This window comes from Anticarsia gemmatalis, chromosome 30 (genome assembly GCF_050436995.1).
Source record: "Anticarsia gemmatalis isolate Benzon Research Colony breed Stoneville strain chromosome 30, ilAntGemm2 primary, whole genome shotgun sequence".
Lineage (NCBI taxonomy): Eukaryota > Metazoa > Arthropoda > Insecta > Lepidoptera > Erebidae > Anticarsia > Anticarsia gemmatalis.
In genome coordinates this window covers 963000-989636 of record NC_134774.1, presented here as the reverse complement: position 1 = coordinate 989636, position 26637 = coordinate 963000, and the positions used below count along the sequence as shown (strand labels likewise).

Here is a 26637-nt window from a genome sequence, read left to right as displayed (position 1 = left end):
CTAATTCCGAAAAAAATACTAATTTAGTTTTTGAAACTGTGTGCCTGAAAAGTTAAGCATTAATAACACAGTCAATTAAATGCACAGCCATTAATTAAATAAACCCTTGAAAATAAGAAAATTGAAAACGAATGTCTATTTCTTTTACTAAATAGTATAATAATCAGGATAGTGGGATCGACCTTGAATTATATAATCAATGGATTAAAATGAAAAGCGTAACTTTTATGCTTTGCTAAATATTTGGTACAACTGATTGTTTATTGTCTATATATTATAAATATCGATCGTCTAGCAAAATTAAATCAAATGATTTCGAACGTGGAACGTAGACGTCGTACGTCGACTACCCGACATTCGCGAATGATATATTAAACCATACATTTACGAAGGTTTTTATTTTACTGTCAATGGCGCTAGTGCTGCGTCAAAATTAGTGCGATAGAAAGAGACAGGTATATAGTTGCCATAGTATACAATGACGTTATAAATTGATCGGGTAATGCAGACATTTTGAGTAAAGTGGAAAGAAATTATACCACGGAAGGTCGGCATTTGAACAGTTTTGTAGCAATTGTCGAATTCTGTATTGAATTAACGTGTTGTGATATGTTTAAAGTGTGAAAATGGAGCAATCTGCGAGAAAGCGTTCTAGGAAAACGAAGTTGGTGCCCCGAGCCTGCTCGGAAAATGATTTTGACAATAAAAATATGCAGGTAGGCCTTACCACCATCTTGTCAAAGTTTATACGAAAAAAAAAGTATAAATTGCAATGTAACTTTAAATGATTGTAAAAAGATGATTATGAATAGAGAATAAGGTCTTATTTAATATTAAAATTGATTTAAATACACTATATACTCCGTATATATCTTTGTTTACATATAAAGACTTAGAAAGTTAAATTCACAATGTGGGTAGGTGTATTTCCGCAAGATTTCATTCATATTTTAATGACACATTATTATTTATTTAGAACCCACTTTAACCTTGCAAAGATGATTGAAATAGCTGTATTAAACTAAACTAACGCAGAAATAGGCAATAATAGACGTAAATATGAAAAAAGACTTCCGAAATTGTAAAGACAATGTCATATTACGATTATTAATTGAGTTACTGATTGTTTACAAACAACAACGCTTGTAACTAAATAAAGAAGTTATTTATGCTTATTTGTATACAAATTTCCAATGAATTAAAGACTAAATTAAATAAAGTTATTTTTAACCCAAAAACCTTTTATTGTATTGTAAATAAATAATGAGTTATTATTAAAATAGATGGGTACTTCTTTTCTCAAAATATTAGGGAAAGGTATGTTAGTACAGCCAAATAAGGATGTTAATTGACCTATGTAATGTATTTACAAGTATATAAGTATGTTTATCAGTCATCTGGTTACAGTACAAGCTCTGCTTAGTTAGGAATCAAATGACTGTGAGAATTGTCCAAAGATATTTATAAAATTTAGATAGATTTTAATTCTATGGATCATCTTGTAACTAAATAATTTAAATTGCATCTCAAATAAATAACACAGGCTTTTAGTAGACTTACTCCGGTTTCTAAGTGCATTTAGCGGTAGTTTATCTATTCAATAGAGTTTAAACTCATATAAGAAAATGCTATTGAATAGATCAGTGGTTCCCATGACGTTAAAATTGTTATTTACAGGATGATTAATACACTTTATGCTTAACTGCACGTTTGGCGCAGTGGTTTAAGCGGTCACCTCGCCGCAACAACCGTGGCGCCGTGTGTGGTGGGTTCGAATCCTACCCTGGACAAATCTTTGTGTGATGAGCACGAGTATTTGTTCTGAGCCTGGTTGTCAATTTATCTATATAAGTATATATTTAGAAGTATATAAGTAGGTTTATCAGTTATTTGGTTACCATAGTACAAGCTCTGCTTAGTTTGGAATCAAATGACCGTGTGTGAATTGTCCAATAATATTTATTATTTATTAATATACTAACATATTGGTCCCTGCCAACAAAAATAATATAAAAGTGGTCCCGAACTAAGAAAAGGTTGGGAACCCCTGGTATAGATAAACTATCGCTAAATGTACTCAGAAACTGGGGGTTATATGTGTTAAATTAGTTATATAAAACTTTCTGTACATATGTGTTCATATGTATGTTGTTATCTAAGTGGCTGAATGGATTTGATAGATGTTTATTTGCATATTTCAAAAGGTTCATTTATCTATACTAATATAATAAAGCTGAAGAGTTTGTTTGTTTGAACGCGCTAATCTCAGGAACTACTGGTCCGATTTGAAAAATTCTTTCAGTGTTAGATAGCCCAGTTATTGAGGAAGGCTATAGGCTATATAACATCACGCTACGGCCATTAGGAGCAGAGTAGTAACGAAAAATGTTACAAAAACGCGAAAAAATTATGTCCCACATTCTCTCTTTTGACGACGCAAGCGAAGTTGCGCGGGTCAGCTAGTGTACTCAGAAACTGGAGTTTATATATGGTAAATTAGTTATATAAAACTTTCTGTACATATGTGTTCATATGTATGTTGTTATCTAAGTGGCTGAATCAAGTTGATAGAAGTTTATTTGCATATTTCAAAATGTTCATTGATGGATGATAAATAGTAAGTCCTGTTATGTGGTTCTTTTGCTGGTATATAATGTATAGGTCTTATGTTAATGTATCTATATAAGTATGTATTTAGAAGTATATAAGTATGTTTATCAGTTATTTGGTTACCATAGTACAAGCTCTTAGTTTGGAATCAAATGACTGTGTGTGAGTTGTCCCAAAATATTTATTTATTTTATTTTAATGACAATAATACTATAAATGTACTTACATACATTATAAACATGAAGTTTGAGAGGGTCTGTACATGTTTGTTACTTGATCACTTCAAAACTACTAGGCAGATCTTAATCAAATTTGTCACATAGAAAGTTTATAATATGGACTATCTTATAGTATACTTTATACCCTGAGATATTGTATCATACAGATTTAAATGCAGTCACAAACTAATTTGATATAGAACATGATTGTGCTAAAGTCATGACATTGTAATTAATTATTAAAATATTGTTACAGAAAAGAAAAAGACCACCTCCAAAGAAGAAAGTTCCAGAAAACGAAGCACCGGCTACCGAAACACAAAGACCGGAGTCACCAGACACACCAGACACACCGGACCAACCGAGAGAGTTCTCGGTAACCGTAGCGGTAGCAGAACTAGACGAGAACGGAAAACCAATCAAAGAAGAAAGCAGTGACGAAGAGAAAGAACCAGAAGGAGAGAATAAAGAAGAAAATAGTACCGTAGAAGAAACAAAAACTTATATTATTGACCGAATTAGATTATTGGAGACTTTACAGTCTATAGAGACGACTACTACTAACGAAGCGGATAAAACTCTATGTATCGAAGTAAAAAATACAATAGGCCTTGTCAATAAAAGCACGAAAAATTATATAGAAGATATGATTCAGACGGTTTTAGAAAACTGGCAGGGCTGGCAACAGTTGCTGACTAATAGCCTTAGGAGCCATCCTTTGATGTATAAATGTTATATTTGCGCGAAAGCGTGGTGGCATTTAAACGATTTCAGAGAACATATAACCGGACATAACCGTTTAATGCTGGATTTAGAAGAGTATACGTTATACGAAGCTAATATGATAGCTAGTACGTCTATAGTAAGAGCCCGTAGTATAAAAGACTTTGAAATTGAAGGCAATTGTCCTAAATGTTGTAAATCTTTTAACGTACATGCATTAAAGAACCGGGAAAATCATATGTACGAATGCAAAGTTATTGGCTGCAGGCTCATGTTTGGTACGTGTTATAGCTTACGAGAGCACGAATATAAGTGTCATACAATATTTCAGTTAACCGGTACAGCGTTGACCGTGTTTCAATGGAAGAAAAGCTGCGAAATTTGCAGTGTTCAGTTTCATACGCATGAAACTTATCAAGAACATATGGTTTTAATGCATACGGTACGTTCAGATATTGTTATGGAAACAAGAAGTATACGGTGTCAGTCTTGCCATGGGAAGTATATACATAAAGTTCAACATGTATGTCCGAAGAAAGGGGCTTATGTAGAGTGCAGTTCTTGTTACAAGACTTTTAGCCAACGGTTCTTGCTAAGCTTTCACAAAAAGATGAATAATAAACCGTATATGTGTTCTATGTGTAGTGTGTGTGTGACGAACTTGTGCCAGAAAGCCGAACATTGCTTGACACATTCGGATAAGTTTGTGATGATGAGTAGGTGTCTTATTTGTGAGGAGATCACGGTGTTCCCGGATAAGAAGTCGGCGATGGCACATGAGGGGCAAATGAAACATTGTGAAAAGGAGAAAGAAAATTTTTATGATAAGGTATGTTTTTACAAGATAGTAGACTGACTTTGTCTGTCTGTTATCTCGTTTATTCTATTTCCATGGGAATTTTGATCACGTCGAACCCGTACAAATCTCCCGCAAGTTGCAAAGTTATAAAAAATATTGAATCATCCATTTTGGTTTAGATATTCAAAGGTTATGCAACATTTATACAAATATATCATAAATGTTTGGTTTCACCACTTTTAAATAAATAAGTCTAACTGGCTAATTATCACGTCGGTTATGCACAAAGGTTTAGGCAGAGGTTCAATACACCCAAATTTCGCCGTTAACAATGTTAGTCCCATGTAATAGGGGGCGAGTCTCTTGCCATATACGTGACACGTAACCAAACTTCGAGCTACTATTGAAAAACATTCTAACTCAACAGCACTTTGCCCGACCTGGGAATCGAACTCGAGATCTCGTGATGAAGTCGTGTACATTACCTCCCAAACCGCAGAAGCATTCTAAAGTTTCACATATATACCATTGCCTTCTTCCCATAGGGGTAGGCAGAGACTATCATTTAAATGTTTTGTTATATTTTTACAGATAATTATACCAAAATCCTGTTTGAAGACTGATGTAATAATTACAGAAGAACCTGAGGAAAAATTTGTAGAAGTAGGTTACATAAAGGGTGAGTAAAATGCACACTATCAGTCTAGCCTTTCTTCCAACTATGTTGTAGTCGGCTTCCAGTCTCACCGGATGCAGCTGAATACCAGTATTTTACATGCCGCGACTGTCTATCTGACCTCCACAACACAGTTACCTGGGTTATAACACGATACTCGGTAAGACTGGTTGTCAGACTTTCAAGCTTCTGACTACTGTTAACGACTGTCAAAGATCTATGATAATGACAGCCGGAACACACAATTTAACGTGCCTTCGGAGGTACTCAATATGTGTAAGATGGTCACCCATCCACAGAACAACCTCGGCAAGCATAGCTTAACCCCAGACATCTCGACCTATATTTAGATTGTGTACATACGCCATTTTTATGAATTTCTTGTCATATTTTTTCACGCTTTTCTTTCTGGGAGCAGAAATGGAAGGTATAACTTTAGGTAAATATAATTTATATATTTTTAAAGGTAAATACAATAACTGCAACTAGTGCAGTAGTAGTGAGTGCAACTATCTTCCTGATGTCTCGGGTTCGAGTCCCGGATCGTGCAATATTTTGTACGAATTTTCTGTCAATTGGTCTTAGATATGGTTTTATACCTCCCTGCTATGCAAAGTCGTCGGTCCTGCGCCTGAGCTCTCACTGGTTGTGTTCGTCACAGCGCACTATGAGAGTGATGTAATAGAGACTGTACCTGTGTATTGTACACACGACACTATAAACAAACCACAGCACAGTCAACTCAAAGTTATAATTTTTTTAATGGTATGTCCTCAAAGCCAATATTCGACTAAGGCGCGGGCGGCCAGTTTCATTGAAACCAGCCAACTATGTCCTTAACTCTCATAATCTAATAGGACGGCTAAACCGACACGACCAGTAAGATTCGCGTTAATACCCATATCCTATTAAATCATGAACATGCAACGCGAAAGATTAAAAGTTATTACTTTCATTATTTTATTAAGTACAGTCAACTTGGGTAACTTTGAATCATTTGGGTAACATTGAACGTGGGAATTTGAACTAGTTTCCATTATTTTTTCATATGAAACCAACACAATTGATAAAAGTTGCAAGACTAAAATGAATCTTTATCAATTGTGTTGGTTTCATATGGAAAAATTATCGAAACTAGTTCAAATTCACACGTTGAATGTTACCCAAATGATTCAAAGTTGCCCAAGTTGACTGTAGCATTAAACCGAGTCATGCAAGGTAATCACTTCAGTCTATTAAAATATTTATCTATTTTTTCAGAGGAACCATTATCTCCCGACTCACCAAGATTAGAAATTAAAGAAGAATATTTCGACGACTTTCAAGACACGCAATCAGAAATTGTAATCAAGCAAGAATTGGAAATTGAGGATACTGAGATACAATACCCTAAGTATTATCCGCCTAGCTTCTACGACCATCAGTATACTATGAAAATGGTCCCACCGAGCGACCGATCCGCAGTTTTCGGCATTAAAATGGAACCAGAAGAAATTACCACGCAAGAATTGCAAGAATCGCAAGACTTAGATTCGCATGAATCGGAATTCGAAGAAGATATAATAAGATTGGATTTCGGTGATCATAATACACAAGACAATTCGCAAGAATTACAAGAATCGCAAGAGTCGCATTCAAGCAAGACTATCAAACCTCCGAAGTCTTATTCTTGTATTCGTTGTGGGTTTATAGGCAAACACAAAGAGTTTATGGCCCATTTAAAGATAGACTGTGACGGGGAAAGGGCAAAAGAGATTTACAAATGTTCAAAATGTCTAGTGACATTTGATAGTTTTAAAAACTATGTCGCCCATTTACACACACATGGAATAAAAGAACGTTCGTGCCCTGAATGTTTCAGGACTTTCGATGATTATGAAACATTATCTCCACATGTCTATATGCATATAAAAATGTCATTTGTCAAATTGAGATTGTTGACTGAAAACTCAAGTTCGACGCTTCAAAGGTTTCAGTGTCGTGTTTGTAAAGGGATTGTTGAGAAATGTTATTTTTTCAAACATTGGGACGGACATCTGAGTTTTGAGAAGAGGCAAGATGAATTAGACCCTGAAATCATTGATCCAACGGCTGTTGAAATAAAAAGCGATATGCTGAAGACTGTTATAAGTAAGTATTTAAATCTATAAATTACTCTCCCGCGCAACTTCGCTTGCGTCACATAAGAGAGAATGGGTCAAAATGTTCCCTTTTTTAGTAATATTTCTTATTTGTACTCTGCTCCTATTGGTCGTAGCGTGATGTTATATAGCCTTCCTCGATAAATGGGCTATCTAAAACTGAAAGAATTTTTCAAATCGGATCAGTAGTTCTTGAAATTATCGCGTTCAAACAAACAAACTCTTCAGCTTTATAATATTAGTATAGATACAATCAACGTGGGTAACTTTGAATCATTTGGGTAACATTGACAGTGGGAATGTGAACTAGTTTCGATTATTTTTTCATATGAAACCAACACAATTGACAAGTTTGCAAAACTAAAATAAACCTTTATCAATATGAAAAAACAATTGAAACTAGTTCAAATTCCTACTGTCAATGTTACCCAAATGATTCAAAGATACCCAAATTGACCTTAATTAAATAATCAATTATATAATATTAAATTTAACTCATTAATGTCCCACTGCTGGGCAAGGGTCTCCTCCCGTAATGAGGGAGGGGTTAGGCCTTGAGTCTACCACGCTGACCAAGTGCAGGTTGGGGACTTTGCATGCCCTCAATAAATGTGTTAAACAAATTTTATTCATGCAAGGTCTCCTCACGATGTTTTCCTTCACCGTTGGAGCATGTAACAATTATTTCTAATACACACATAACTTCTAAAAGTCATTGGTTTGTTGTCTCAGGTACGAACCTGCAACCACTCGCGTGGGAGGTGTCAACTTATACCACTCGGCTATCACTGCTCAATAGACTAATTAATTTGTTTTATTTCAGACTGCCTGCAATCACCCGAATTCGCCTACTTACTACGCCCTGGCTGTATAGTATGCGATAGGCCTTTTCAACGCCGCAACGACTGCAAAAGACATTTAATCGAACATTTACTAAACGACGCCTATTCAAAAAAACCTCTATACAGAGGTCTTAAATGTCAAATATGTCCGGAAATATTTCCAAATCAATATAAATACAAGAAACATCTGAGAGACCATGCGTCGTTGCCTATATATGAATGTTTAATTTGCAATAAGACTTTCAGTGATTCAAGTAATTATGCAAAACATAAGAAGTTACATAATACTAATGCGTATACTTGTGATCTGTGTGGAAAGAAGTTTCAAGTGAAAGTTTCTATTGAGAAGCATATGCAGGTATGTTGTTTTGTTTGAAAAGCTTTTCTTTCGACTATGTTATGATACCTTATTTGTTTATATAGAATTGCATCGACTGTGGGCACGGGCTGAATTAACTATTGAGATTGAGGCGCCCGTAGCCAGTTGCGCTCACCGGTCGCATACCTTCAAGAACCATGTTAAACAACTCTCAGACATGTAAGGTTACATCACGATGTTTTCCTTCACCGTTATAACAAGTGATCATCATTTCTAATACACACATCACTTGGAAAAGTCATTGGTGTGTTGATTTGGGTACGAACCTGCGACAACTTGCGTGGGAGGTGGTATCTGATACCATTACTAGCTGACCCGCGTAATTTCGTTTCCGTAACTTAAAAGAGAATTCGTCATAATTTTCCCCGTTTTTGTAACATTTTTCGTTGCTACTCCGCTCCTTGGTCGTAGCGTGATGATATATAGCCTATAGCCTTCCTCAATAAATAGACTATCCACCATTAAATAATTTTTCAATTCGCACCAGTAGTTCGTGAGATTAGCGCGTTCAACACAAACTTTCCAATTTAGTATAGATAAAGATTTACTTATTCATAAACATCCTATAAACCTATTTTAGTTAAAAAGCTACTATAATATGTTATCTCTCTTTCATTTCGCTAAGGAGTGAAAGAAACAAAACGCTTTATAAGCCTTTCATTACTTCTTATACTTTTATGAATAAGAGTGTTAGATTATTATATTAATTATTCCTTTTCATTTTCAGATACACCAAAACACAGACCCGATCCCGTGCCCGTTCTGCGACAAGATATTCTATCTAACATCCTCATACAATAAGCATATAAAGAAATTACATCAAAAACCACTACAAAAGTACCCTTGTAACATTTGTCAAAAGAAATTCGACTGTTTAAGGGACAAATGGGATCACTTATGGCTACATCACCAAGAGAGGAAGTATGAAGCCGACTGTAAGATATGTTTCAAGAGTTTCAGGCGTTTCGTAGATTTAAAACGTCATGTGAAACTGTCTCATCAGATGTACCTGAGCAGGAAGAACGGGGTTATAACACTAGTTAATAAAGATCGTGTAGTGAGTGTACCCTAGACTGTTAAACTCAAAAACTGCTGGACCGATTTTGATGAAATTTGACTGTAATATAGCTTACATATAAGAATATGATTGGATTTTTTGTCGAAAAGTATGTTTCTTAGTTTTACTCCAAAATTGCTGGACCGATTTTGATGAAATTTGGTATAAAGATAGTTTATAATCTGGATTAATAAATGTCACTTTTAAATTGTTAAACAGATATTGATGAAATTTGGTAGAAAGATAGTTTTGTCGGAAGAAATTCGACTGTTTAAGGGACAAATGGGATCACTTATGGTTACATCACCAAGAGAGGAAGTATGAAGCCGACTGTAAGATATGTTTCAAGAGTTTCAGGCGTTTCGTAGATTTGAAGCGTCATGTGAAACTGTCTCATCAGATGTACCTGAGCAGGAAGAACGGGGTTATAACACTAGTTAATAAAGATCGTGTAGTGAGTGTACCCTAGACTGTTAGTGACACAGTTTGTGTGTACGTTTAGTTGTGTTCAACTCAAAAACTGCTGGACCGATTTTGATGAAATTTAACTGTAATATAGCTTAGACGTCAGAATAAGATTAGATACATTTTGTTGCTAAAATTGCTAAACAGATTTTGATGAAATTTGGTAAAATGATAGTTCGCCATTTCAATTAAGACACAGAATACTTTTGACACTAAAATTGCTGAACAGATTTTGATGAAATTTGTTTAAATGATAGTTCGCCATTTGAATTAAGACACAAGGTACATTATGACACTATAATTGCTGAACAGATTTTGATGAAATTTGTTTAAATGATAGTTCGCCATTTGAATTAAGACATAAGGTACTTTATGACACTAAAATTGCTGAACAGATATTGATGAAATTTGGTAAAATGATAGTTCGCCATTTCAATTAAGACAAAGAATACTTTTGTCACTAAAATTACTGCACAAATTTTGATAAAATCTAGCTCAGAGATAGTAAATAGTTTCAGGAGGTTTGTAGATTTAAAGCGTCATGTGAAACTGTCTCATCAGATGTACCTGAGCAGGAAGAACGGGGTTATAACACTAGTTAATAAAGATCGCGTAGTGAGTGTACCCTAGACTGTTAGTGACACAGTTAAACTCAAAAACTGATGGACCGATTTTGATGAAATTTGACTGTAAATATAGCTTAGATATAAGAATATGATTGGATTTTTTGTCGAAATGTATGTTTCTTACTTATTCCAAAATAGCTGAAGCGATTTTGATGAAATTTGGTATAAAGATAGTTTATTATTTGGATAACTATGTGTCACTTTAAAATTGTTAAACAGATATTGATAAATTTTGGTAAAAAGATAGTTTGTAAACTAAGTTAACACACATGGCTACTTCTTTCTCCAAATGTTTGTACTTTCCTTTGATATTAAAATTGCTGTACCTTTTTTGATGAACTTTGCTAGAAAGATAGTTCGCCATTTGAATTAAGACATAGAGTACTTAATGACACTAAATTTGCTGAACAGATTTTGATGAAATCTGTTCTAAAGATTGGTGTAATCTACATAGACACATTTTGTCCGTTGAAACTGTTGTTCACTCTATCCAGAAGTTATCTGATAGTTAACGTGAAACTAGCCCTTTTGTATATAATTTGGCTTTTTTTCCCAGGTCTAAGACCAGGTTAATTACTTGCGAATAACTTGTAGATACCTTATCTGAGACATTTTGTTAGTTGTTTTTTTTTTCACTTTATTTAGAAGTTATCTAATATTGGAACTGTGGAATTAGCTCATAAGTATATTATAAATGCGATAGTTTATTGTACAGTGAATAATACTGAATCAATTTTGATGAAATTTGGTAAAAAGATAGTTTGTAATCTACATTAACTATTGTTACTTTAAAAATGCTGAATATATTGATGAAATTTGATAAAATGATAGTTTGCAATGTGGATTAAGACGGGATGCTTTTGACACTGTAATTACTGCACAAATATTGATTAAAATTTAGCTCCGAGATAGTTAACCTTTTTAAGCCTGCGTCAGGACGTGGCGTGTGTGTTTATAATGATACTGATGTATATAGTAGTATAATTATTTGTTATACTCGGGCCATTTCAAACATGTTCACTAAGTCATGTCATTATATCGGAGTCTCTCGCTCACGACACATTGTCACATTACTATGATTCTTATGATTATGACGTAGTGAGCACGATTGTAACGACCTGAGTATAGTAACATTGCCCACGTGTATTAGAAATTAATAATTAGAAAAATAAGTACTTCTGACCAGCGATGTAGTGTTATACTTGAATTTGCGTGTATATTAGGTCGGGGAAAAAGTCTTTTCGCATGATAGTATGTATGAACTTGTAATAAAATCTCTTTGGCTTCAATCACAAATGAGTACACGGTACATTAGGTTTCTTTCAGTGAGCTCGTGAGGTACCCAAATATCGAGCTTTTATGTAGAGAAAAGATTTTATTACAAGTTCATACATACTGTAATGCGAAAAGACTTTTTCCCCGACCTAATATAAGTATATAACTTTAATGTGTTTACTTCGTGTCATATGTACAGTGAGTGTGTTGTCAAACAACTTGAACACAAGTAGGTATTATCAAACTGAACGTAGACACAGTTCTCTTATATAAAACAACTGTAAGAATTGCTCTTGTGTCGCGGGGACTTTAACCAACATACAAACAACGGACACAAAGTATAACCCGAAACAACTATTTATGTATCGCATAAATAGTTGTTCTCTGTGGGAATCGAACTAACCACCTCCTGATGCAATGGTAGCGGCATGGCGGCTTTAACCACTGCGCCACGGAGGTAGTTGAAACAGTGCAGAGGACTCTCGGTTGACTGTTCTAACAATCGAGCGATCGGACGACCTACAGTCGTTGTATATATGACACGGAGTATACCTATACAGTCAACTTGGGTAACTTTGAATCATTTGGGTAACATTGAACGTGGGAATTTGAACTAGTTTCGATTATTTTTTTATATGAAACCAACACATTTGATAAAGATTCATTTTAGTTTTGCAAACTTTTATCAATTGTGTTGGTTTCATATGAAAAAATAATCGAAACTAGTTCATATTCCCACTGTCAATGTTACCCAAATGATTCAAAGTTACCCAAGTTGACTGTATAACTTGTAATTGTAAATAAATAAGATGTTTTTTACATTATTAAGATATATAATGAATTGCATGAAGTTATTTTACAATGTTATATAAATATAATTTTAATTTAAGTTTTTCTTGGTGTTTTATTTTGTACCTCAAATTGTTATTAAATTACGACATAAAATGGTGTTCGTGACGTGGTACTGAAAATTATATCAGTCTAGCCTTTCTTCCAACTATGTTGGAGTCGGCTTCCAGTCTCACCGGATGCAGCTGAATACCAGTGTTTTACATGCAGCGACTGTCTATCTGACCTCCACAACACAGTTACCTGGGTTATAACACTATACTCGGTAAGACTGGTTGTCAAACTTTCAGGTATTTGACTACTGTTAACGACTGTCAAAGATCTTCGAAAAGTGACAGCCGGGACCCACAATTTAACGTGCTTTCCGAAACACGGAGGGAATTCCAAATGTATAAAATGTCCACCCATCCATAGAACAACCTCGGCAAGCGTAGCTTAACCTCAGAGATCGATCCGCGGGGCTGTTGTTAACTAAGCCACGAGTTCTTCACTCCTTACCTTAGACAAACATAGTTTTTGAGAGATAATTTTGCTATTTAGCGACTTAGGGCGAGTTCTCACTATGTCGTAACGGTTAATTTATCGTTGGACGACTGTAGTCTCTAGCTGTTCCCGTTATAACGATTGTTTGTCGTCAAAAAATTGTATCGTATGGTAACTGTCGTATCTAGCCGTCCCCACTGTCACGATAATTTGTCGTCACTGCAAAAAATGTCGTAGACGACAGTAAGTCGTGTCGTTGTATATGTGAACACCTCCATTTAACATAAGCCACGACACTTAAAACTACACGATTATCTGTCGTCACGACATAGTGGGAACGAAAAACTTTCCCTGTTTTTGTAACATTTTTCGTTGTTACTCCGCTCCTAATGGTTGTAGCGTGATGATATGTAGCCTATAGCCTTCCTCGATGAATGGGCTTTCTAACACTGAAAGAATTTTTCAAATCGGACCAGTAGTTCCCGAGATTAGCGCGTACAAACAAACAAACAAACTCTTCAGCTTTATAATATTAGTATAGATTTACCAATTTGCAACCTTCTTTACTAAGGTGTCTGACTATAGTGACTCGTGTAATGGTCATAAGTCTACCCTATTTCTAAATTCAGTATGTTTAAGTATTCAAAAGGTCAATGTTTTGTTTGTGATTGTTTTGAGGGAGGACTGACGTGGGGCTGTGACGGGTAAGTATATTTCGAGATTATTGTGTCTTGTGACCGAAATATATATCTATACTAATATTATAAAGGTGAAGAGTTTGTTTGTTTTAACGCGCTAATCTTAGGATCTACTGGTCCGATTTGAAAAGAGTTCGATAGCCCATTTATCGAGGAAGGCTATAGGCAATATAACATCACGCTACGACCAATAGGAGCAGAGTACCAGTAAAAAATGTTACAAAAACAAGGAAAATTCTCTTATGTTACGCAAGCGAAGTTGCCCGGGTCAGCTAGTAATTCATATACATCTAAATATATATAACTCAAAGGTGACTAACTGACATAGTGATCTATCAACGCACAGCACAAACCACTGGACAGATTGGGCTGAAATTTGACATGCAGGTAGATGTTATGACGTAGACGTCCGCTAAGAAAGGATTTAGGCAATTCTACCTCCAAGGGGATGTCCTAAATCACAAACCACGCGGGCGAAGTCGCGGGTAAAAGCTAGTCTAAATATATATAACTCAAAGGTGACTGACTGGCATAGTGATCTATCAACGCACAGCACAAACTACTGGACAGATTGGGCTGAAATTTGACATGCAGGTAGATGTTATGACGTAGACATCCGCTAAGAAAGGGTTTTGAGCAATTATACTCCTAAAGGGATAAAATATACGAAGAAAGTTTGTATGAAAATTTTGTTTTAAGTCGTAAACCACAGTCAAAGTCGCGGACAAAAGTCAGATTTTATGTATGTAGGTACTAGCTGACCCGCGCAACTTCGCTTGCGTCACATAAGAGAGAATGGGTCATAATTTTTCCCCGTTTTTGTAACATTTTTCACTACCTACTAGGTACTCTGCTCCTGTTAGTCGTAGCGTAATTTTATATAGCCTTCGTCTTCGTCAATAAATAGGCTATACAACAGTAAAATATTTTTTCAATTCGCACCAACCGTTCCTGAGATAAGCGCGTTCAAACAAACAAACTCTTCAGCTTTATAATATTAGTTTATATATGTATTTTGATAAATATCATCATGCAACACCAATCACAGAAACACAAAACTACCTTTATTTTCTACTTAAACCTGTGCCCTAATTTAAAAACTACCTGGAAACCTGTAAGCACTGAATCGGCATAATTCCTAAGAGTCATAGACTAAAGTACTCTATAGAACATTCATAGATAGTGACAATGTGAGTGCAATGAGATGAGCCTGCCCCTCTGAACCACATATACAGATGGGGTACCATTTGTTATGTTTTGTGCGAGAAATATGAGAGAATTCGATTTTATTTCGAGTTTTCTTACTATTTGACAAGTTACGATAATCCAATAATTTATTAGAGAGTCTGAGTATACATATAACTCAGGTGACTGACTGACATAGTGATCTATCAACGCACAGCCCAAACCACTGGACGGATAGAGCTGAAATTTGGCATGCAGGTAGATGTTGTGACGTAGACATTAGGAAACGGGAATTACGCGAACACGCATTTTACCTTGAAATGCCTAACGTTTCAGCGCCCGTTGCACTCGCCGTGGCCGCAAATTTTGTTTCAGTTTCGAGTTTTCTCACACTATATATAACTTAGTAGAGCTAGTATTAGTGTCTGAGTATGTATCTAAATATATATCTATGTATATAAAACTCAAAGGTGACTGACTGACTGACATAGTGATCTATCAACGCACAGCCCAAACCGCTAGACGGATCGGCCTGAAATTTGGCATGCAGGTAGATGTTATGCCGTAGATATCCGATTTTGATAAATTACACCTATAAGGGAAGAAAATAGGGTATGAAAGTTCCAATGAACCACTGAAACGCGGCATAATTCCTAAGAGTCATAGACTAAAGTACTCTATAGTGCATTCATAGATAGTGACAATGTGAGTGCAATGAGATGAGCCTGCCCCTCTGAACCACATATACAGATGGGTTACCATTTGTCGAGATTTGTACCATTTGTCGTATATTTTTGTAACTTTTTTTACTGGTACTCTGCTCCTTTTAGTCTTAGCGTGATGATATATAACCTATAGCCTTCCTCGATAAATGGGCTATCTAACACAGAAACAATTTTTCAAATCCGACCAGTAGTTCCTGAGATTAGCGCGTTCAAACAAACAAACATACTTTTCAGCTTTATAATATTAGTATTTATAATATTAGTATAGATATAATTATATAAAACTCAAAGGTGACTGACTGACTGACTGACATAGTGATCTATCAGTGCACAGCTCAAACCACATAATTCCTAAGAGTCATAGACTAGAGCACTCTATAGAACATTCATAGATAGTGACAATGTGAGTGCAATGAGATGAGCCTGCCCCTCTGAACCACATATACAGATGGGGTACCATTTGTTATGTTTTGTGCGAGAAATATATGAGAATTCGATTTTATTTCGAGTTTTCTTACTATTTGACAAGTTACGATAATCCAATAATTTAGTAGAGAGTCTGAGTATGCATATAACTCCAGGTGACTGACTGACATAGTGATCTATCAACGCACAGCCCAAACCACTGGACGGATAGAGCTGAAATTTGGCATGCAGGTAGATGTTGTGACGAAGACATTAGGAAACGGGAATTAACGCGAACACGCATTTTACCTTGAAATGCCTAATGTTTCGGCGCAGGTTGCACTCGCCGTGGTCGTAAATTTTGTTTCAGTTTCGAGTTTTCTCCAACTATATATTATTATAACTTAGTAGAGTTAGATAAATGGGCCATCTAACACTCATCATTCTATAGATGGGTGACCGCATAGTGGTATTTAAACTGAGCGTCTTCGTACTTCGGAGTTCACGTAAAAAGACGGTCCCGGTTGTTGTCAATTAAGATAACAGTCGTTAAGTCATGTCAAAGGCCTTTCGGGCTTGAACAACTTCGACACTAGGTTGACCACTTAACTGACCACTAACATTTGGCGATTAAAAAGAGTGGCTAGGAGTTTGTTGTCAGCTCTTCTCATTGGTCCTACCTTCCGAACTGGCGGTAAATTCACTCTCTGTATCATTGACTATCATAAGTGTCAGCATTTGAACTAAATGAATAAATGATTTAATTTTGAACAAACAACAACTGACTGTAATAAGTACAAATTTTAAAAAGAAACCACAGTTTTTCCTTTAATGGCTGCGCTTTCCGTTTCCCAATGTATTTGATAATCTGCCGCCATATTGCACCCTCCAACAGAGGTAATGCAGTTAAGAGGGTGTCGTGAGAGGGGTGAGAGTAATCTCATTGCAAACGTGATCGATTTGCGTTAGTAAATATGTATTTATTATCGACGTGTCGATATTTGACGCCATTTTTTTGCTAGTTTAATTTTGTGTAACAGAAAATCTAGAGTAAATTTTTTTCAACGTTTTATTAAATGTAGACTAAATTGGCAATTAAACTCAATTTGTGAGGCTTATATTATTGACATTTATAAATTAAACGACAAATAATATGGACTTAAAATTCAACACGAAAACGAAACAAAGGAATATGTTTCCATTAACCGTTTTTAAAGGAATTTAAAGTACCAAACTTGCAGTTGACCAGCATGATAGATTGAAGGCTGGTCCCTTCCTTTTGCCCAGCAAGGGGAACGTAAAGGGTTAAATTGAATATTAGGAACAATACGACTATAAAAAATATATTTAGCTTATAAAACAATGTACGTTATTGCACCTACTTTAAGTCTTTACATTTTTATGATTTGCATACATTTATTGTGGCCGAATATTCACCATTGCTGGCATTATGTGAGACATATAATAAAAATTATAACATTAGTAGCTAAAATCCACTGAAAATTCTCGAATGCATTGAAAGAAATATTGATGTAGCATTTTTACCAAAACAGAAAACTCTTTCACATGCATTTATAATATTTCGCTCATACGACACAAACGCGGTCTGAATTCATACGAAAATTGGGTAAAATAAATATTTACACTCGAAAGAAAATTCGTATACAAATAGTAACCCTACATAAATGAACCCTGTTTACGGGGATGTTACGCACACAAAGGTGAAATATCCCACGTCCCTACGCTCACATACACAAATACTCTCTCTCTTTCACTCATAACATTACTTGTATATATCCATCTCGCTCGCACGCTAGGCTCGCGTCGCATATCGATTTTCCCTTCACTATTTTTCCGGAGCTCGTGCATTTTAAACGTGGAACGCGTGTTAAATTGTTTGTGGTTTTGAAATTTAAAAAAAAATATAGTGTACTGTGATTAAAAAAGTGACTGTTTCCTTTGTGTATAGCCTGATAAGGGTATGTTATTTTTAAATTAATTTATTTAATCTATAATGCTTTGTTCTGTAAAATTATTTATTTGTATTTAATTTCATTAAAAGCTGGCTTTTATTAACTAAGGGCGTGTATATTTTGACAATAAATTCGAATTACTTTTAGTCTATTGATGTTATAAATAAAGATTGTCATCAATGGTTTCACGGAAGTAGTGCTTACGGAAAATCTATGCTTTATAATGGCGAAAAACAATACAATTTGTAGATTTATTTACTTTATTTTACTGTAAATAAACGCTGAAATCTATGTATTTCAGTTTGGTACTTAATTAGGGAACGTCTTACCGAGGGGTATCGTGTTATAACCCAGGTAACTGTGTTGTGGAGGTCCTATAGACAATCGCTTCATGTAAAATACTGGTATTCAGCTGCATCCGGTGAGACTGGAAGCCGACTCCAACATAGTTGGAAAGGCTAGGCAGATTTTGATTAAATTAGGTGGAAGTAATTACTAAATTACATAGAGGCATTGTGTAAACTACTTTGGCCTTCAAGAGGCAGTATGTTAGTATTCCTTGGATCGATATTCATTAACTGATTTAAGAAAATATTTTGTTAGTATAATTATTTTTGTATTATTTTCTTACCTTTTTGCTTATAAAACACTGTATTTCGCATCTTATAAGAGTCTAGTAAACAATAATAATAATGTCCGTGCTGATATTCGGCTACAGCGGTCAGTTCTATTGAAACCGGCCAACTGTGTTGTAGTTTGTTAATTTGTTTATAGTGTGTCGTGCGTACAATACACAGGTACATTCTGTATTAAATCACTCTCATTGTGCGGTGGAACCGACACGACCAGAGAGATCAGAGGAGAGAGGCTTTACGCTCTTAACATCAATAAGTGACAAAAACAAATAATATTTTTTTTTCAAATTACTGAAACTATGTCAATTTAAAAACTTTTTTTTTATAAACACATCAAAAAAACTTTGTTACTGGCAGAGAGCAAAGAACGTCACTTGGTACGATCCTTACAAACTTCCCTTGCTTCATTCACATCCATACATATTGTCATACAGGACCGCGCCGGTTACGAGCAGCACCTGACTCTCAAAATATTGCCGATTTTATCTGTGTATTATAAACATTTGCATATTTTCTAAGCTAAGTTTATACTTCCATACTCATAATATAAAGCTGAAGAGTTTCTTTGTTGGTTTAAACGCACTAATCTAAGGAACTACTAGTCCGAATAATTTTTTTCCTACTAACTCGCCCTCCATTACATGGGACTAACATTGTGAATGGCGAAACATAATGTTTATGTATCGGCAGAAGAGTATAAAACACCTCTGCTCATGCCCGGTTTCTGAGGTACATTTAGCGGTAGTTTATCTATTTAGAATTTATTCCTTCACGTCTTCTAACCTGAAGGTCTAACCCCCGGTTTCTGAGGTACATTTAGCGGTAGTTTATCTATTTAATAGCGTTTTTATATGAGTTTAAACGCTATTGAATAGATAAAATACCGCTAAATGTTTCTCTATGTATAGTTTATCTATTCAATAGCGTTTTTGATGTGAGTTTAAACGCTATTGAATAGATAAACTACCGCTAAATGTACCTCAGAAACCGGGGGTTAGATCTTCAGGTCAAAAGGCGTGAAGCAATAAATCGGGAAATTGTCAAAATCTTGTTCATATCCTGTCTAGTCACTCGGATATTGACAGTTCAATGACGTTTAATTAAAAATGGCGGTAGTCGTTGGGTCGGCATTTTTTTTTTCCTACTAATATTATAAATGTGAAAGTTTGTAAGAATGTATGTATGGATGTTTGTAACTCTTTCACGTAAATACTACTAAACTGATTACGATAAAGCTGAAGAGTTTGTGCGTTATTTGTTTGTTTGAACGCGCTAATCTCAGGAACTACTGGTCCGATTTGAAAAATTCTTTCAGTTTTAAATAGCCTATTTATCGAGGAAGGCTATATATATAGGCTATATATATCATTACGACCAATAGGAGCAGCGTACCAGTAAAAAATGTTACAAAAACGGGTAAAATTTTGACCCATTCTCTCTTATGTGACGCAAGCGAAGTTGCGCGGGTCAGCTAGTTTGGTATATAGACATAGACAACACAGTAGTCATAATATATGTATTTCACCCAGCCCCTCAGGCAGTGAATTCGACCTATTTAAAACTGCAAATATTGAAAAAGTTCTCAATAGCACTTAATTTACGATTCGCTTAGCATTCAATAGTTCAAGAGCTATTGAAAAACACATATGAAGAGATTTAAGAGCTCTAGTATATTCTTTCTATATATCTACGGCTTCCAGTCTCACCGGATGCAGCTGAATACCAGTATTTTACATGTTAAACGATCTGTGGGTTAAGCAAACCTTGGCGCGGTAACCATAGATGGGTGACCGTATAGTATTATTTGAACTGGGCGTCTCCGTGCTTCTGAGGGCACGTAAAATGTCGGTTCCGGTTGTTGTCAAAGATAAATCCTTTTTCTGTTAGAACGAGTGATCAGTATTTCTGCTTTAGAAAATAATATATTATTGCTATTTCGTTCCTACGTAGCAATGATTAAGCCATATAATATGCCTTCTGACGGCTTGAACAACACCTATTCCCACTAAAAAAAGTAAAAAATACAGTAAAATTCTTTGAAGCGAAGTTAAAAGGAGAAATAATTATGAAGGAATCCTTCATACCATAGACTGCCATAGAGTATAGAGTGTACGTTTAATGGGGCACGGGGGTAACGTGCAAATGCGCGGGAAAAATATATAATGGTAGCTTAGGTTGTGGTCTCAGTAATGGCGGCTTGTGTTGTTTTCATTTTAAACCATTACTGTCCCATTTAGGGGGTTAAAGATCTCTATTTTCCGGCTTCAAAAAAGAGGGATGTTTAGATAATTGTTATTTTTATGTATGTTTATTATATACTCCGTAATTTTCAAACTTCATAAGTTATGTAGAAGTTGTTAAAGGCAAATTTCTATATTTTTTGATCCTTAACTTCGGAGATATGCCAAATAAAGATTTTCTTGTGTATTTGTATGAGAAAATAATAAATCAATATAATTAGAGGTATACAAAACTCTTCCGTTACTGAGTGACTGATGTACAACGCACAGTCGAAACTACTGAGCGTAGAAACTTGACATTTGCTATGAACATTCCTTAGTAAGTCTAGAGGAGCACTAAAAGAGTATTTCGGATCGGGAACCTCCTCCCCCCCCCCCATCGGGGGTAAAAAAGGGGGAAAATCTTTTACAATATTAAAGAAGAATAGGGATAAAAAAAATGTAAAAACAGGTAAACTTAAGACGCAGGCGAACAGGAAACCAAGTACATAAATAAAATTTTTTCTTCCTCCGCTAGCCTAAAACAATAGTACAATGTAACCCAACCCTATGGGTGTATTAACGTGTGCTAAGTGCGAGGGGAGTCTGAATGAGAGCATGCCATCGCCTCTTTATGATTTTAATGAAAGTTCCTTGCGCGGGAATTTAAACATGTTTTTTTTTTCTTCTTTATATTGTTTGTGGGTTGCTATTGTTTTTTTTAAATAGATGAGGACTAATTTGAATGCAACAATAGAAAAGATTCCTGAAAAATACTTGTAAATAACTTTTGTGTTAGTAAACGGAATTCATGCTATTTTTCTCTCAAGAGTGTTAGCAGAGACAAAAAATTTCCGCATTACTCCACAAACTTCCACAAACTTATTTTGCTTCATTCTCATGTTATCGTTACCTAAATCGATCTTCTGACCCTCGGTGTCTCAGGTACATTTAGCGGGAGTTTATCTATTCAATCGTGTCTTAACTCATACAAAAAAACGCTATTGAATAGATAAACTACCGCTAAATGTACTCAGAAACCGGGGGTTAGTGAGTCTTTGCGAAAGTAACATTGTTACTCGATTAATCGACTAAATTTTTTTTTTTTTTTTTTTTTAAAAGACAACTCCCGCACTAAGAATTGCTCTTGTGTCGCGGGGACTTTTACAAACATACAAACAACAGACACAAAGCACAACCAGACCCGAAACAATTATTTGTGGATCGCACAAATAATTGTCCCGTGTGGGAATCGAACCCACGACCTCCCGTTGTAGTGGTATCGGCGTGGCGACCTAAACCACTGCGCCACAGAGGCAGTCAATTGAAACCTCATTTCAGTCTCTAGGCTCCAAAGTTATTTATCTACAAGAGATAGTTTATTTACTTATTAGTTGCGAATTTCTCTTGAGACTTGAGAGTAAATCGAAAGCTATAATAGTATTTATTTGTTCTGTATTATAACTAGGACTATCTTTAGTAAATGAATATAAAGATTTATCGTTATTTGGAAATACACGCGAAAAAACTACTATTATATAAGGAAGAGTGACTTTGTAAGTTTGTGACTGTTAATTATAAAATTATTAATGTACATATTAAAAGATATAAGAGCCTAAATACGTTCTATATTTTGAATTGGCAGCCCGCCGTTGCTTAACCCGGGCCATATCGCGTTAATCTTAACAAATTATATAATACTAAAACCTATATCTATTAACAAAAACTGTATGAGAATCAATTTAGTAGATTTTTAGCTAACCCCGAACGGACAGACAGAAACAAGATAATATTAAGTAGGGATAATTACTTTAAGTACTAATGTAGGTAACAACTAGCTTTCAGAAGTATTACTGATAATTTAAGACGCAATAGAAATCAGTCTATAAAAAAATCGGTTTTAAACTAGAAAAACCCAAGCCAAGTCAACGCAGGCCGCAAGAGCAGAATAAAACAACAATAAAATCCCTCCCCTAGGCATTAAACATAATTCCCCTGCCTCTTCAAACTTAAAAACAAACAACTCTCCCCCTTTCTCATTCACAGATAAAAAATGACGTGTGTCAACTGTCAAACAAAAAGCGCGGGAAAACTAGAGAGGGGCGTAATTAGTCGATTTAAAAAACCGGTGCTTTGATGCACTTTAAACGTTGTGCTGGCTGAATGAGTGTTTCCGTTGACACTATTGTTTTTAAAAACGTTTGTCGTAGGCCTTGTGGCGGGAAAATTTTAAGAGCATTTTTTATGACATTAAGTTTGTTTTAGAGATTTGAATTTTGTATGATTATCGAGGATTAGATAATGATTATTTATCTGTCAATGTCGAAATTTTGGTAAAACTGTTTTCAATACTAATACAATGGTTGATCTAGAATCTCTCTCAAAAATCATTGATCTTTATAAATTTAATGAAAACAGCGATAGCCTTTAGAAAAATAGATTTGCAGACTTGATAAAATATTAACTCTGTTAGCAAAGGATTACAAAGATTTTTCATTTTTATCATTTACTAGCTGACCCGCGCAACTTCGCTTGCGTCACGTAAAAGAGAATGCGTATAAATTTTCCCCGTTTTTGTAACATTTTTCACTGGTACTCTGCTCCTACTGGTAGTTGCGTGACAATATATAGCCTTTAACCTTCCTCGATAAGTGGACTATCTAACACGAAATAATTTTTCAAATCGGACCCGTAGTTCCTGAGATTAGCGCGTACAAACAAACAAACTCTTCAGCTTTATAATATTAGTATAGATTAACCGATATAACCACCCTATAACTTCGCTATGTTTGCTATACATTGCTGTATTTGTTCCAGGTGACGTTCGGTATGCGGCGGTCCGCGTGAAATGGACGGCATTCAGATGGAGCCCATCGGCAAATACAAGGCCGACAGGAACGGATCTGCTAAGGGTAAACACTTCGATAATTCTTTATTTCTAATAAATAAGATAAAGAAAGAATAACCCCCGGTTTCTGAGGTATATTTAGTGGTAGTTTATCTATTCAATAGCATCATAAACATGACAGTTTGAATAGATAAACTACAGCTAAATGTAACTCAGAAACCGGGCATAAGTAAATTAAAATAAACTTAACCCACTAGTATCCAACTCCTGGGCAAAGTTCTCTTCCCGTAATGAGGGACGGGTAAGACCTGAGTCCATCACGCTGACCACGGTTGGGGACTTTGCATACCTTCAAGAACTGTGTTAAACAACTCTCAGACATGCAAGGTTGTATCTCGATGTTTTCCTTCATCGTTATAACAAGTGATCTTTATTTCTAATACACACATTGCAATGAATCTAATATTTTGCCTCAGGGCCGAATCATCGACCACTTACGAGGGAGGTGCATTCAATTAAAAGTTTCGCTACCTTGCATGCCTTATATCTATACTAATATTATAAAGCTGAAGAGTTTGATTGTTTGTTTGTTTGAACGCGCTAATCTCGGGAACTACTGGTCCGATTTGAAAAAAATCTTTCAGTGTTAGATAGCCCATTTATCGAGGAAGGCTATAGGCTACATATCATCACGCTACGACCAATAGGAGCAGAGTACCAGTGAAAAATGTTACAAAAACGGGGAAAATTATGATTCTCTTATATGACGCAAGCGAAGTTGCGCGGGTCAGCTAGTTCTTTAATAAAGCTCTTGAAAGTATGCAAAGTCCACGCACTTGGCCAGCGTGGTGGACTCAAGGCCTTACCCCTCCGTCATTCCGGGAGGAGACCCTTGCCCAGCAGTGGGACATTTTTTCAGTCATTCAGCAGTCTATATTTGTGTTCTAAAATGGTTATTTATGTTTCACGGTAGCAGCTGCCTGGCGTAACATGGTGGACCAAGACCTTGACGATGTCGCGTTTTTGGCTGGTAAGTAACAGTTATGACACCTCTGGATAACTATTAGATAACCTACCTCTTAGATAAAGTGAGGCGATAGAGCCAGTTGCGCTCACCGGTCGGTAAACGATCTGTGGGTTAAGCAACGCTCGGTCATTCTATAGATGCCCACATAGTGGTATTTGAACTGGGAGTCCCTGTGAGGGCACGTAAAAAGTGTGTCCTGGTTGTTGTCTATTAAGATAAAAATCGTTAAGGCTTTCGGCCGGCTTGAACAACTTGGATACAAGGTTGACCACTAACCATATGACAAGAAGACCTCTTTGATAAAATCATTTCTTTTCTTTTAAAAAGACAACTCCGGTACTTAGAATTACGTTGTGTCGCGGGGACTTTTACAAGCATACAAACAACGGACATAAAGTACAACCAGCCAAGAAAAAACTATTTGTGGATCACACAAATATTTGTTCCGGGAAGAGTCGAACCCATGACTAATAGAAGTGATCTATCAAACCACTGGACGGATCACGCTGAAATTTGGCATACAAGTAGATGTTATGACGTAGGCATCCGCTAAGAATGGATTTTGATCAATTCTACCCCCAAAATGATAAAATAAGGGATGAAAATTTGTATAAAAATTCTGTTCTAAGTCACAAACCACGCGGAGAAAAGCTCCTTTAGTTATAAGCGTGACTCGTTGCCGTCGACCAATTGACCTATTGTGTGTATAAACGACAATTACTACACAATATGATGCATTGTAGCCATTAAATTGACTTAAACTAGCAGTCATACAATATAGGTGCCGCTAAATACGCGTAGGTGTTATCAAACTGAACGTAGACACAGTGCAGAGGACTCTCGGTTGACTGTTCTAACAATCGAGCGATCCAAGCGCTATGGTCCTCCACACGCACTGCTATTTACAAGCGGAACTAAATTTGTTTACTCCTATATTTCTTGCACAATTTGGTACTTGATAACAGTCACATAAGCTACTCTTTATGAAAAGTCAAAAACACATTTTACTATATAAATATAGTATAGACGTCCACAACACAGTTACCTGGGTTATAAAACCATACCCTTCGGTAAGACTGGTTGTCAAACTTTCAAGCTTCTGACTACTGTTAACGACTGTCAAAGATCTTCAAAAACAGCACACAATTTAACGTGCCTTGCGAAACACGGAGGAACTCGATAAGTATAATATGGTCACCCATCCACAGAACAACTTAACTTCAAAGATCTATTCGCGCGGCTGTTGTATAAGCCACGTCGGCTCAAATACTTATTATGTTTATGTTTTTTTAAAAGGCAACTTGCTCATTAAGAATTGCTCTTGTGTCGCGGGGAGTTTTACAAACATACAAACAACCAGACGCAAAACAGTTATCTGTGGAATGGACAAATAATTGTCCGGTATGAGAATTGAACCCACGACCTGGTGCAATGGTAGCGGCGTGGCGACCTTAACTGCTGCGTCGGGCTATAAAGTTTCTCCACATCATAGCCTTGCTCTGCGTCAGCCGATAATTACTCTAATGCCTAACCTTGATCTTCTTTCTCTCTCTTTTGTACAGATACAGACAAAGCGAGAGAAGCCCGTGAGTTGCGAGACGCCCCGGTGGCAGTGTGCTCCCAGAGGCGTGCGCTATGCCTCGCCGCGCTGGTCTTCTCGGCCATGTTCGCAACTGCGCTCCTCGTGGTGTATGCTACTCCTCAACCAGGTGAGATGTCTTTAAAAGTATGAGGATTTATATACATACTAGCGGACCCGACAGACGTTGTCCTGTTTAA

At 36.0% G+C, this 26637-nt stretch overlaps 2 protein-coding genes across 5 annotated transcripts in view; both read left to right on the top strand.

Annotated features, from left to right (window-relative positions):
* The first annotated feature begins 528 nt into the window (after positions 1-528).
* On the top strand, positions 529-12699 carry LOC142985404 (uncharacterized). 2 transcript variants are annotated; one of them, XM_076133542.1, is made up of 7 exons: positions 529-716; positions 3085-4380; positions 4942-5029; positions 5445-5465; positions 6287-7156; positions 7991-8367; positions 9116-12699. In XM_076133542.1, exons 1-7 carry the CDS (start codon positions 627-629, stop codon positions 9458-9460), a joined length of 3087 nt encoding a protein of 1028 aa, XP_075989657.1. In that variant the 5' UTR covers positions 529-626; the 3' UTR covers positions 9461-12699. The 2 variants fall into 2 exon arrangements, with proteins under 2 accessions (XP_075989657.1, XP_075989658.1); XM_076133543.1 differs by lacking the exon at positions 5445-5465.
* Positions 12700-18010: 5311 nt separating this feature from the next.
* The window catches only part of LOC142985469 (leucyl-cystinyl aminopeptidase), a 162508-nt gene continuing 153881 nt past the window's right edge, over positions 18011-26637 (top strand). For 2 of the 3 annotated variants that reach the window (XR_012960208.1, XM_076133664.1), the window contains exons 1-4: positions 18011-18135; positions 23801-23895; positions 24805-24861; positions 26421-26567. Coding sequence is in view for 2 of the 3 variants with exons in the window: in XM_076133664.1 (XP_075989779.1) it covers positions 23832-23895; positions 24805-24861; positions 26421-26567 (268 nt within the window). In the remaining variant the exon portion in view is untranslated. The remainder of the gene's footprint in view (positions 18136-23800; positions 23896-24804; positions 24862-26420; positions 26568-26637) is intronic. The other variant, XM_076133665.1, reaches the window with a different exon arrangement.